The sequence below is a fragment of the Pocillopora verrucosa genome, chromosome 6, assembly GCF_036669915.1.
Source record: "Pocillopora verrucosa isolate sample1 chromosome 6, ASM3666991v2, whole genome shotgun sequence".
Lineage (NCBI taxonomy): Eukaryota > Metazoa > Cnidaria > Anthozoa > Scleractinia > Pocilloporidae > Pocillopora > Pocillopora verrucosa.
Window position 1 is genome coordinate 5,215,815 of NC_089317.1, and position 14,439 is coordinate 5,230,253.

Sequence of the window (14,439 nt, forward strand, 5' to 3'; positions counted from 1 at the left end):
GTACTTTTAAAGCTTAAACCTCTCCCCTCTGTGCTCATTTTTGCTAGCATTTTAAACTGAACAAACAAGGCAGCCACAGGGCTCCATGCCGGCAAAATACACCGAACCTGATTCAGTTGTGGATGGTAAGTGATGTAAGCCTCATTCGTTTAATGTAATTTGATCCAAACATGACTCTCATATGCCGTAGGTAAGTCTCTTTATGATTTTCATACCATGAGCTTATCTTTTTTGTGGAAATGAAAATGTCACTAACGATAGTTGAAATATAGTTTATTTTCTCGGCCGGATTTTCTTGTTATGTGGTCTACTTCCTGATACCGCAATGATTCCTCAATCACACAAATGCTACGTTCAAGAAAACGATTCACGTGCCGCTCTAACTATGGAAACTAGAAATTTTTCGCCTTGTTTAAGCTGAGCTGGTGCTTATGTTCCAAGTTTATTTCAACACTTACTCAACCATACGACCATTAGCGGCGAAGGGCCAAACTGGCGCAATATCTTGTTTAAATTTAGTGTCTCTTGTAAGATAGATTATTATGCTTAAGATCCTATGTCAATTTGCGTCTGAACGAAAGAGTGTTCATGCAGAATTTTTTTTTACTGAATTAGCTTTCGTTCTCACCGAGTTTTCTCTTTTACGCCTGAATAAAAAGTAAAGAAACTTTCAGTACGTTTTTGTCTTCAAAAAGCTGACGATAAATAATTGCGTGGACGTAGCTGTTCAGTGTCAAATTATTTCGCAGATGCTGGTTTTGAAGATAATTTTTCAAAAAAGCATTTCCTATACTTATTGTATAGCGCTACGCAAAAAACTTTTATTCTGGCTGCTTCTTTTGATATCAATGCGACATGATCTTGACAAAAACTGAAAAAAAAGGCTGTCTTCCTAAACTTGAATCATTAGGAATTGAATTAGTTCAGGAAATGTAAAGCTGCAAAGCGCCGCGTGAAAGCGCTCTTCCCATCAAACATTAATTGAACTATTTTATTAACAGTCAGGCTGACAAAGACTCTTGAGGAAATGTAGAAACTGCACCTTTAAACATAAAGGCCAAAGTTGACTACAGATTCTTGAAGTAAAATTAAAGCAACAACGATTGGAAACTATATCAATTAATTCATGAGAGAGAGCTTTTCGTTTGTGCTCTATTAAACAAGTATTTACTCAGGCACTGTCTTGAGGGGCGTTAAGCTACCGCGTTTAATCGTAGGACAAAATCGGCAAATCGATGTCGCATTTTCATTAATAAGAATAACTACGGCGCAAATAAAACTCTATATGAATTTATAGTTTTGGTTTTGGCGCGGACTTTACTCCTGTGGTTGCTTCGCTTCAAGAATACATTCTTCTGAAAATAAAGTTAATTCATCGTCCGCTGTTTCAGCATGACAGCACGCATTGCAGAAACGTCTCATTATTTCAATGTCATGGACCTGTCAAAAATACATGGAATCATTTGCATGCAATTAAACTTCGATTAGAGGGCTATGAGGTAAAACTAAAATTGACCTGAAGGCGACGATTCCATAACGGAATTTTGAAATTAAAGTGACCGAAATGTGACGTGTGCTTTCCCATGATTATGCAGGCTATGAAAACACACTTTAGGGAAACAAATTTATGAGGAATTTGTCTGCACTTTTTGTGCATTGTTACGATCAACCATCGTAGAATTCTAAATAACAAGCCTTGCGTCCCAAGACGACATTTACTTAAAGCTAAATCATTTTTTTATTAAACTTAAATGCGTGTTATTTGCCCAGTGCATTATTTTTCTTCGAACTAATAGAGCCCACTGAAGGTCTGTCATTGATTCACAGCTGCTCATGATCAAGAATAAACCGACAAATTCACAAAGAAGTACAATGACATAGGTAGAACATAATTTCGCAATTTCCCCAGATTTCCTTCACTTTCCAACATTAAAATTGTTCATTCTACCGGAGGCAACTTTATCTTTGGTTCGTCACACTGTTCTTGAGACCACGTGGCTAATTGCTCCCTAAAATGAGTTTTAAAATACGGAGCACCTGCCTTAAGACTCGCGAGAAAGTACAAAATCTCCATTTTGAGTTAATCTTGAATTGCCGCACGTAAAGAGGGTTTCTTTCTTGTTTGTTTGTTTCTTTATACTCAAGTTTATAAATTAAAATCAACGAGGATATCTAAAGCAAAAATGGGATTATTTATAGGAACGGACTGTAAATGACATGTGACATGTCCTAATTCGATGGTAAATGAATAAATATCCCTATTCAATAAATTATGGGTAACATCCGTAAAAAATACTCTGCCTCTATGTAACCCAACTCACATCTATTATATAAGGAGAAGACAATTAGCTTCTGAACGGTGTTCATAAGTTTGACCTCTTCACTGAGCTCTGAGTAGTTTTTTTGTGACTTTCAAAGCGGAAACGAAGCCCGTGTTGTACGTGTCTTGAAAATTGAGGCATGTTGGATTTGAGATCAATTTGAGGACTCCCACACGCAAACATGTATGTCTGATATTCCTGTCCAGCTGTCAAGAAGAGATGCAACCGAGAGCCGCATTAATATTCATAGCAAATCATTTTCAAATGGTTAAGAAAACGATGGGATCAGGAATGAGCTCTTTAGTTCATCAGGGTTCATTAGTCTCGGGCAACTGAATTCTCAAACCGTTGAACAGGGGAAGCAACCTTATCGATCTCCAAAGGTATATCATGTTTCTTATTTTTTAGATCAACCGGAAAAAACGCTTGGATCAGTGCGGTTAAGATGTAAATTTTTCCTTTTTTTTTAATCTTCCTTTAGTACTAAGAGGCTACAAGTCTATTTGCTGACAGCCGACTTCATTGCATTCTATCGCAGGTACGTTGAATTGCCATGAGACGTTCAACGCTTCGTATTTGACAATAATTTGGAGGGAAACAAGTTGACTTTGTAAGGCCAATATATAGGCAGATTGATTTCCTGTTTCCAGACTAATACTAATAACGTTACAGTCCATCAAAAATAGTTATATACATGCGCCAGCGGTGTCTTCAATAAGATGTCATACATTATCTTTGGTGTTATTTTTTATTCTACCGAATATTAAACTGAGAATAAAAGATTAGTTAAAATGAATATTATGTTATTTTTATCGTTCCTTTCTGATTGTTTTCGTTATTGGTATTATGCGAACAAATGAAGGAATCGAGCATAAAATTCAAAATAATAAAAAAACTATTAGTGAAAGTTATCTTTATTCATTGGGGCGGAAAACGACAAATGAGAAGATGACAAATTTGAAACGCTTTCGTCATAAAAGCAAACCAACAACGAAGACCAGTATTTATATATTTTAAGGATGGGAATACTTAATATTTCTATGCAGAAATGCTTAACAATCACTTCAATAATCTTTCTTTAGTACTAAGAGGCTACAAGTCGATTTGCTGAAAGCGGACTTCAGTGCAGTCTATCGCAGGTACGTTTATTTGCCACTCACAATAATTTGGAGGGAATCAAGTTGACTTTGTAAGGCGAATATATAGGCAGATTGATTTCCTGTTTCCACACTAAGAGTAATGACGTTACAGTCCATCAAAAATAATTACAAACCTGCGCCAATGGTGTCTTCAATAAGATATCATACATTATCTTTGGTGTTATTTTTTGTCCTACCGGATATTAAGTTAGAATAAAAGATTAGTTAAAACGAATATTATGTTATTGTTATCGTTTCTTTCTGATAATTTTTGTTTTTGGCATTATTCGAACTAATGAAACAACCGTGCAAAAAATTGATAATAATAATGAAAAAAAACTATTTTTGAAAGTTATCTTTATTCATCGGGATAGAAAACAACAAATAAGAAGATGACAAATAAGAAACGCTTTCGTCACAAAGGTAAACCAACAACGAAGACCAGTATTTATATATCTTAAGGATGGGAATGCTTAATACTTCTGTGCAGAAATGCTTAACCATCACTTCAATAGTAAGATTTTTTGACCAGGGTTATTTATGGAGAAAATTAAAATGTCCTGTTGCATTCGTTTTCCTGTTTCCAGTATTTCCGTTCCTGTTCACAGCTTCAGTGACGTCCTGAAAATCATCGACTCAACAGAAGTGAACTTAGTTTAAAATAAAAAAAATTAAAAAAATGTTTTGTTTCCTTTAAATTCACAATTGATTCCTCTCACCACACCCCAGGTTGGTATCAGGTAAGATTTTAGGAGGCTATGGGTGTTCCCTTTACTGATTATTATTCAGTAATAACAGTCTTATCCTATTACACTTATGCACCAGAAAAAACACAACTAAAGATGAAATCAGATACCGAGTGGATTGTTATGACAGTCCTCTACGCCATCACGATGATCGTAGCGTTTACAGGGAATGGTTTTCTCATCTACATCGTGTGGAAGAAACCTGAAGTCAGATCACTGACAAGCTTCATGTTCGTCAACATGGCCATCGCCGATTTGCTGGTAACGTTGGTTGTGATGCCTTGGTCGATTTCCATAATATATACAGACGGTTTGTGGATAATCCCGGGAGTATTTGGAAAAGTCATGTGCAAAGGTGTTGTATACACTGCCTTTGTCACTATAACAGCATCCGTCCTCTGCCTGACATTCATGGCCATTGACAGGTACTATGCCATCGTTCATCCCCTCCGCCGCCATCTTTGGTTTCGAAAGCCTAAACTAACCGTTCCATTTATTTGGATCGGTTCACTGGTCTTCATGTCCATTTTCCTTGTTGTTCAAACCGTGGAGGACCACAATTCCCAATGCATGCTATCTGTTTACATCTTGGGTGATCCAGATAGGGCTCTTCGAGGAATATACCTCCTCCTTTTCGTCGTCAACTATCTCATTCCCTTGGTCGTTATTTCTTTCCTGTATTCCATTACTGCATGGAATTTATGGTTCCATGTTGCACCTGGAGTGACTACTTTTAGAGGAAATCGAGTGCAACTCGAAACCTCCAAGAAAAGAGTGGTTCGGATGCTCATTATTGTTACCTGTGCCTTTGCCCTTTGTTGGCTCCCACCACAAGTGGTCCACATGATGTACGTCATTCACGCATCAAAGACGTACCTACATATACAGCCGATTGTCAGCTTTGTGTGTTTCTGGTTTGGACACGCTAACAGTGCCGTTAACCCATGGCTGTACATTTTTCTGAGCACCAAGATAAATATGGCATTTACTAGGATCGTCAGTAGAAAAAGCAGCCAGTTGCCTTCAAGTCTCGCCATCAAAACATCAGATGCCGTCTTACCACCTGAAGATGAAGCAATCCAGAAAGAATCAAGAATATAATCCCTCTCATAACATGAAACTTTTATAACCAATTTGGTAACTGTATGATAGGAACCCGATTAAAACGGATTTCCGTATTACTAATTATATAATATAATACAAACACCTATATACGATGTCATAAATGTTACTGTTGTAATCCGAGTAATTTCATGACAAATTGATATTTGCAACTAATTTCTACAAGAACTGTTCTATCGGCTGATAATAATAAAAAGGGGAATCCCTTACAGAGTGAACTATAGGACGAAGCATATTGGCATTGCTTCTTCGGTGTTTGAGGCAGTGTGGTGAGGGTGCTGAACTAGTTATCTAGTGGTCCCGGGTGCAAGCTGGATTTGTTCTCGTTTTGCCCTGAGGCCGATTCCTTGACTTACTTTGTATACAGCCAACTAGTGTGCCCCCTGCTGGTTGGGATTTATAAAAACTATGATTATTTACAACGTCTGTTTTCCAATCTGATTGAAATGGCCATCAAAGCCCCATGGGAGTATTGGTCAAAAAGGAAACACTGACATGTTTATTCCGTGTTCCGGGTAGCGTTAATTAGGTGTATTTGCATACCGCTTTCGCGATAATAATTTAACGAACTATTTCAGTTTATAATTAGCTGTTTTGAAAGGAGATTTGTAACAGCCTTCGGTTATGATATACCCAATTAAAGCAAAATAAATACATATGGACCAAGAATCGTCTCATTCCGGTCCGTTTAGAGTGGAGCGTGCTAACCACTTGGCCACACGATCTTCCTTAAGGTTGCAATATTTGTTCTTTCTTTTTCGTCTGAATTTGTTCTGAAATAATACAATCTTGAACAAACAAACAAAAAAAACCAACTGAAAAGGAAAAGAGAAAATTTAACTAATATTCAGGGGCTTGGACATCTCAGAAGAGTATAGAGAAAAGTTCAATTTTCAGAACTATCCAGCAAATTTTTTAATTTTAATAATATTGAGAAGATAGACGTTGTCAAACGAGGTATTTCACCGTCATTACAGGCGATCTAGCTAATTAGCGAACTAGCTAATTAGCGCGCGCGAAAAGCACAATTTACCTGTCCGCTATCTACTAATTTGGTTGTTTATTCATAATTTTTTCATCGATACTAACCAATCGTTCCTCATAGTTTTTTTTAATTCTGTGGCACACAATGATAGCTCAGCTGAAATCCAAGTGACAGCTCTGTGCAATGGAGCGTTAATTTTGTTTTTTTAGGTTTCAGGTGTCATAGGGACAAAGTGGGGACGATAAGCAAAATGAGATTTTCAAGGGGAGCTCAGCAATCCCTCGACAGAATACCATAAGAAATATGCACTTTATTTAAGAACGAGCAAGCAGCTGGGAAAGTGAAAAAATAATCTGAGACCTCGTTAAGAATTTGAACATCAGACCTTCCCATGGTGCCTTTAACTACGGAGCTGCATTACAAGTCAGTCCAGCATACTGATAAGATCGGCAATCAGTAGTTGGTTGAATATTCACCGGAAACTTTCAAGGGGGGAAGGAGAGTAGGTGGAGTGGGAGCACTCGCCTCCTCCTCTCAGCGATCTTGGCGATACTTGTGGGTTGACTTGGTTACTGTTTTTTTTCTTTCGCCATTCTAATTTTTCTCCCAACATTAATAACATCTATATCATTTCTGGATTATCCTGAAAAAAAAAAGAATTCCCGTGAAGAAAATAACCGCGATTGCTCTTGGAGAAGAGGTCGGACAAAAAAAATACAAAACAAGGAACGTCTCAGTAAACACAACGAAACAAGTATCAAATTTCTAAAAGAGGCCATCAGTTGCATACCTCTGGCAAATGAAGATGGAGCTGATTTTGAAAATACCGCTTTCCTTTTTAACCCTCCAGCCGGGCACTTTATTGTTATAGCAGGAAAGAGTGATTGGGAATATTACTTTTCCGAGGGTGGTAGCAACAATATAACCTGTAAATGTGTCCGCAAACCCTGGCTGATGTACCTCTGGAACAAAGGCACATTTGGTTTTTCTGCTATCACCTTGTCATTGTTTCTTGCTGAAGTAGTCATCATGGCTTTTAGGTCTACTTAAGTGTAATCTGGGAGAGCTAAATATAGGTTTTATGTCTCATTTAGTTGTGCATTTTAGAGCCCCAAACACACTAGCCAAAGGTACCGGTTCAGTTAATTTCTTTGCGATACACAGAACGTCATTGCCCTCTTAATTCCCGCCGGATTGCTATGTTCTGAAAGCCGCTCTTGTAGATTAAATTGTTGAGTACTGGTAAGAAAATACGTCGTGGAAATGCATAATAAAGTACCGTATTGATAAAGTAAATAACACAATTATCAGGTCATTCAATTCAGCATCCCGCTGCATGATCCTTCACGATAAAGTTTTATAGCGAATGGTGGGTCATTTCGCTCTGATGCCGGATCATCTCCTATACATAATTCGCGTACTTATATTTATGCTATACAGATACGGCACTTCTTGATGAATCAATTTCTCCCTCTAGTAATGTTTGGTTGAGTGGCGTACACGTTTTTGCACACATTTTGGTGGTTTATCAATAACATAAACCGCCCAAACTGAGTTAGAGCATTGTCACTGTTCTCGAAATAAACCGTTTTTCGTTGCAGTAAACACTAGCAAAAACCAGGTGATGATGTTTGGTACATGAGAAGTCCTTTAGCAAAGAGCCATTTGGCAAATTTATTTCCAAGGTCGCCAAAAATGCTGGAATACATGACAGAGTCATTAACCACTCTTTACGGATTTCGTCCATCTCACGTCTCCTTTCAATGCAAGATGCAGCTACCTCAGAAAATTTTGTTGGTTCATGACATAGGTACTTACTGCATGTAAATGCTAACCTGGTTTTCTCTACCCGATTTATAGCCCCTGTGCGCTGTGTGCTTGAGTCATAAATCCGAGCGAAAAAAACTCGGTCTGTAACATGCAGAGCGGCCCTCGAAGTTGGTTAGTAAGAGGTATCTCGTGCTCTCCAAACTTCCCGCGTACATCCATACCTCGATTTACGCATGCAACACATGGAATAATTCTTTATGAATCTGACAACTTGAAACATCTATTTACGACGGTAGTCGATATTTTTTCGTTGAGGTCAATTCTGTCTTTGAGTAAGTAGCCTGAGAAAGATAGTAAGTTTATAATACAAATTTGTCGAAACGTCCACAGATCGAGAGACAGTATTCACCTTTAATGAAAAAACCCCGAGAAATCAGTCACATTTGAAAGCGCTTTATTATAACATAGCGCGTGCTTGCCCTATATAAGTCCTATTGAGCTGCTATGAACAATGACGTGAGCAGTTTTTTTACTTTGCTTCAGAGTTTCCGTCCTGTTAAGCTGCAGTGCAGTTTTCCTTCTCTTTGAATTATGGAAGAAACCAGCGAAGAACTGCCCAATTTTTCTACCGGCATTGACCTTTTAGGTCCTTATTCAATAAGTAACAAAAATGAAGCCGAAAAAAACTCGCAAGTTGCACGTTTCGAAAATGTGTCGGAAGACCAGCTGCAGCAAATTTTGGCCGAAAGACATTCATTTGGAACAAAAAAAGTAACCAATTGGTCATTAATAACTTTAAATGTAAAATTTCCGCTTTTATTGTTGGTTTTAAATTTGTTCAACCTGGGGAATAAAGTACACAGTTGTTAATTGGGAATTTACTAAAACCAAAACAATCACAATTGCACTCCATCACAATAAAAGGCTTCTTCGCGCAGATCCTTGTTGTCGCTCTGTTTGCTATAAAAGAATTTGCTCATGCTTTTAGCTGTGCGTATATCGAGTTATGGATGCACTTGAGATAATAATGTTACGTCAGAAAAGTGGTGTTCTTCTAGTTTATTGTTATGTTTTGATCTAGATTTGATGCGCCATAATGTACTGCACCATTACCTAAAAATAACAATTTGGTCATCATCAACTAGAACTGCCATAGTCTCCATTTAGGGCAGCAGAGGTTTCCATATGTCAGACAAGTTCACCCAGACTGTAGGCGGAAGATATAATCCAATGATCAACAATCATGTCAACATGTGTTCTGGCGTTCGACTTCACAAATATTCATTTTTTTGGGTTTCCTCATTTCTTGTTTACACCAAAGAAAGCGTTATCCATCTAAATGGAAATTTTCGGGAAATGTTTTACTTTAATTTTTTATTAGGAAGTGACTTTTATTATTCTATTTTGTGATCAGCATTTGTCATGTTCTGCTTGCATTTAAATACAACCATGAATCAGGTGTAGTCTCTAGAATCACGTTTCAATCTAAACTGGGATGTCTTCCGTAATGAAACTTGTAAAATAACCATCGAAAGGCTATCTTAGATTAAAAATTTGAAATACGTCTTCGGGTCAACGAAATTTTTGGAATATGGTCATCTGCAGTTATTTAGCAAGCAATTGGGGATTTAAGATCCAGGTCTGTAAATATTATAAATGAATGAGGAGACAAGATATGGGAGTCTCGTTAGTTGGATTCGAAAAGACAGGTCGGAAAAGCTACATAAGACACCCACTGTAATCCACTCTAACAATAGATTAACCATGTAAGCGTAATTTCCAAAATTCTGATCACAAAAACGTCCTAGCAAAGACTGTGTTACCACGGAATACATACGAAATTAAAAAATGATAATAAATTGAGCATTTTTCAGTTATTTTGAAAACTGATAGGTATTTCAAAAATATCGATAATGATGCCGTAGGCGTTCTGCACGCAAAAATAGTGACATATAAAAAAGTAAACATATTTTCAGTAATTTGTATTAAAAAAGAGTACGGTATGTTAGCACGCAATCAAAACAAAATAGGAAAAAAAGATTAAAAATGAAACAATTTGAACTGACGTAATTCGAAATTGAAACTGTAAACATTTGACAGAAAGATGTCATCAAGGTGTTTTGGTCGAATTTTACACAGCGATCACCATGCTTGAATCTTCACGCATCGTGGATTCACTGGACGGCCTCTTTTTTAGGGTAAGACACATCTAAGAGGTAATGTCAACATGCATCAGACAAACAGCGGAAAGTCGCCCAAATTCATTCTCTCTCCTACTTTCATATTTTGTAGCCCTATATGTCCTAATAATTGTGGTGTGGTTTTTTTTGTGGAAATATATTTTGGTTTTTGAGAAATACGTTTTTTCGTTCGACCGCTCAAATTTGCAAATTTTCACCCTGAATGTTACCCGAGTTGTGTGACCTCATGTAACGTATTTACTTGACCTCCGGTATTTCTGTCGGCATAATCATTTGTTTTATTATCTAAACTTAATCCCCTGTCATTATTGAAGCTGGCAAAGAAATATTTATTTTTTGGTGAATATTTTTGTCAGACATACTTTTTCAATGTCGAAAAATGGCATCAAAACAAAGATAGTTTTAACAATGACCGATATGACAGAATCTACTGACAAAAGGATGCTTACAAAGTTACTGTAAAAATTTCCTGGTGTATTTGTGTTGTTCCATCGTGAGACGAACTCAAAGTCCGGCAAAATTTACATGATAGCAACTATGAAATATACATGGTGTTCTACTTGTCGCCACCGTTTACTGGCATAAATAACTACAGTTTGTAAAGAATCTAAAATGACAGTCTTACCTTGTTAAGTTATGCTCTACCACATTTTAGCCGGATTTAATTTGCAGTATGTAAATCTTCTCCACATTATTATATTAGTTGCATGACAAACGTGGCACGTATAAATTCAAAGATGAATCAAGCTCCGAATTACCAAGAGATGGGTTTTTTTCCCTCTTTTCATATCTATAAAAACCAAGAATTACTGTATTCAGAAAACAAAAATGTCCAGATCCATCAATGATTCCTTTGCCGGCGGAAGTCAGAGAATTTTTACAAAAGTCAATTCGATTGACAAGCTACATACTGATTTAGCTAATTGATCTGTTGTATAAGCGTCTCATCTTAAATGCTAACAAGGAGATTTGCCGTTCATTTCAATCGTTCGCTGGTGGGACTTTTGGGTATAGTTATCGATAAGACCGACGTTGCATATCTCAGGTCGTTCCCTTGCGTAGTTGTAAAAAATGCATTTCAAGTTACTCGCGGAGATCCAGAAACTAAAGTAGATCTTATTTTGTCGCGAGCCGGCATCTTCGAGACGCCAAAAGATATCGATGATTTTACAATTTGCCCTTCTCATAGATCAAATCTCGGTACCGGTGTGGGGTGGATTCGTGGTTTCATTAGAAGATATAGATTCAAAATACCTATTGGGGAATTGGCAAGCGTGTACCACAGATAGTACGCAAGATGTCTGGAAAATTCATATAACCTGGCTATTTACCACCTTGTGCAAAATTACGCGTCCCGTCAGACTTAGGTCTCGATTGGGAATTGGTCAGTAGGCTACCAAAAATCCAGACAGAGGCGGAGTTTTCTATATTAATGTCTGAGCACTTTGTAGGCTTCCCGCCCTCTGGCGGGAAGCGTAATTAAGCACACAGTGCTAAAGGGCCCTTCGGTAGTAGCTACAAGAGGCTGACAAAACCTTTTTTCTCTTCACCGGAAATCACATCAAAATTTGTCCTTGCTAAATTTCAAGTGTGCTGCACATATCAGCACCCCCGGGAACCCCTAAACACAAGAGGGCGAGGATGCACGCCGGGAATTTCGAAAACGATCCCTGTAAAATTGTAAAAGGTACCTAAGTCTTATCCGTGTGGGAGTGGCAACAACTGATATCTACCCCTAAAAGGTATCAATTTAAACATAAAAAGATTGAAAAATCCCAAAAATAAGAACTCCTTTATCGATGTGCTCCAGAGGCTCAAGTCAGATCATCACCCTAAAAGGTACCAGCTGGGTCTCTGGTAGTCCACTAATGTTTGAGACACCGTAAAAGGTACCAGATCACTGATTTTGACCCCTGAAAGGTACGACAAGCATCTTCACCCATTTCCAGTCACCTCCTCACCCCCCCCCCCCCCCCTCACCCACCAACCCTGTCAGAAGAAGAAGATGTGATTTGGCAACTACAAGCTGTCAGTCTCACCTCGTAAAATTCACGTGAACTGGTTATTTACTCATAAAAACTTTTAGGCACTGATCTTATGCTGATAAAATTTGTCCTGGGAAGAGGAGAAATAAATCTGTAGATAGTCAATGCCGACAACAGCAATTAGAAAATTCAAGTTTTCCACATCTTCGTAGATGAAACGAAAATGGTCATAACAAAATCGTGCCACACGAAGCACAGCCCAGAGCGACTCTGATGGGAGTTCCTACTGAAGAGACCCACGGCAATATTTATTTGCTTTAATGCTGATAATCGGGACGCCAACAAGGAGTCTGTCCTCCAACTGAACGTTAATAAAAACTAATCAAAATGAGTGTGGTTCATCTTGTTATACATAGCTATGGCGGAGTATAGCGAGTGTTTATCAGGTGTATAACTTAAGAGAAAAAGCAGTCAGACATAGAAGTCTTTCTCGTATTCTTGTTTTCTTTTGTACCTATGCCCTCTAGGAAAAGATCACTTACGAAACTGCTCGAATTTATTTTAAAAAAAAAGAGGAAAATGTTTCAGCAAAAAATTTCAAATTTCAGTTGTTTCTAGTAATTATTACGGAAATGCTAGTTGATGGAGAAATTAGGTAAAGTTTCTTCAAATCAAAAAGAGTATACCATTGAAAGATTTGGATAAAATCACCAAGCCTCTATGACCCTCGAAACATTAAATGTCATTTTCTCAATGGGCAACTAACTGTTCGGAGCCAGTTGAGAAGTGATTTGGCCTCTGAAAAATTCAAGTACTTGAAATCGAGACTTCTTGGAAACTTCAAATTTATTAATCTACAGTTAAACATTAAATGTAGGGAATTTTGTATCAAATGCATCTATTAGTGATGCACACAAAAAGGTAAACACGAGGATGTAAAGTGTGAAAAAAGTGGGATGACATTTGAATAAATTCCGGCTCTATGCCTTTCCTTTGTGCTGAAAAACCGGAAGAGTCGTCATTACGGACATAAATGTGATGTTTCTTTTTCCAAACCGATGTACATCAGAGTTGTAGCTGTGTGTACATCAGAGTTGTAGCTGTGTAGCTACATCAGAGATGAAGCTGAGTTAAAAATTGATCACGTATGCATGGTCGTTTGATACAAGCACTTTGATCGTCGCTTGATGCGAGCGCTTTTCCTTCGCGCGGTTCAACCGTACCTGCAATTTCCAGACATAAATTCGTTGCTATAAGTTGCTATATAGAGTTAAGACTTCACATCAATCGACTATTCCTTGTTCTTTCATCCACTGCTAAGCCAACCGAGCCACCACCGACTTATATAGATCTAAGACTAAACACGCACATCCATCATTCCTCGTTTTTTCATCCCCTGCCGGGTCAAACGAGCCACTAGTAAAACCACCAAAGACTTGACGCGTATAATCATTATTCCTCGTTCTTTCATCCTCTGTTGAGTCAAACGAGCCACTAGTAAAATCACCAAAGACTTGACGCGTATGTTCACTATTCCTCGTTCTTTCATCCTCTGCCGAGTCAAGGTCAAGTCGAGTCGTTCTTTCATCCTCTGCTGAGTCAAAGGAGCCACTTGTAAAACCACCAAAGACTTGACGTGTATGTTCATTATTCCTGGTTCCTTTCATCCACTGCCGAGCCAAACGAGCCTCTTGATACACTCGACTCCCGTTATTTCGGACAACCTCGGGGGGAGATTTTGTATCAGTAATAGCGAGAGTCCGTAACAGCGGGATACTAGAGAAAATAAGTTAAAAGCCCAGGTCGCACCACAGCCCAAACAAAATTCCGCTGGGTTCCGCTTTATCTAAGATCGGTCTAGCGAATGTAGGTTCGAAATGACGAAAATTTTGGCTTAGGAATGATCTTAGCGCATAATAAAAATGAAAACATCCATCCATGCTGAAAGTTGGCGGCTGAATATTAAAATTCCCACCGATTGAATAGTTTAACTGCAGGTCATATCTGGGTCAAATGACTAGCGTTGACAGCTCCGGAAGCGGTGTCTTTTGTTTTCTCAATTTTTCCAAAATCTACTTGCCCCACCCATACGCTTCGATGTCTTTGAAGTTTCTGCGGACCTTCCGCAATTTTAGAAACTCGTGAAACACCGGTCGCATAAGGAAACACG

General features: G+C 38.1%; 1 protein-coding gene across 3 annotated transcripts in view; it reads left to right on the forward strand.

Moving 5' to 3' along the window:
* LOC131793420 (G-protein coupled receptor 83-like) overlaps positions 1 to 14,439 on the forward strand; it is a 61,635-nt gene continuing 47,196 nt past the window's right edge. Inside the window, exons 1-4 of one of the 3 annotated variants that reach the window (XM_066167972.1) lie at positions 1 to 125; positions 2,803 to 2,859; positions 3,404 to 3,460; positions 4,286 to 5,944. In XM_066167972.1, coding sequence (XP_066024069.1) covers positions 4,303 to 5,307 — 1,005 coding nt within the window. In that variant the 5' untranslated portion in view covers positions 1 to 125; positions 2,803 to 2,859; positions 3,404 to 3,460; positions 4,286 to 4,302 and the 3' untranslated portion in view covers positions 5,308 to 5,944. Of the gene's footprint in view, positions 126 to 2,514; positions 2,705 to 2,802; positions 2,860 to 3,403; positions 3,461 to 4,285; positions 5,945 to 14,439 lie in introns of those variants that run through there. The other 2 variants (XM_066167971.1, XM_066167970.1) reach the window with 2 other exon arrangements.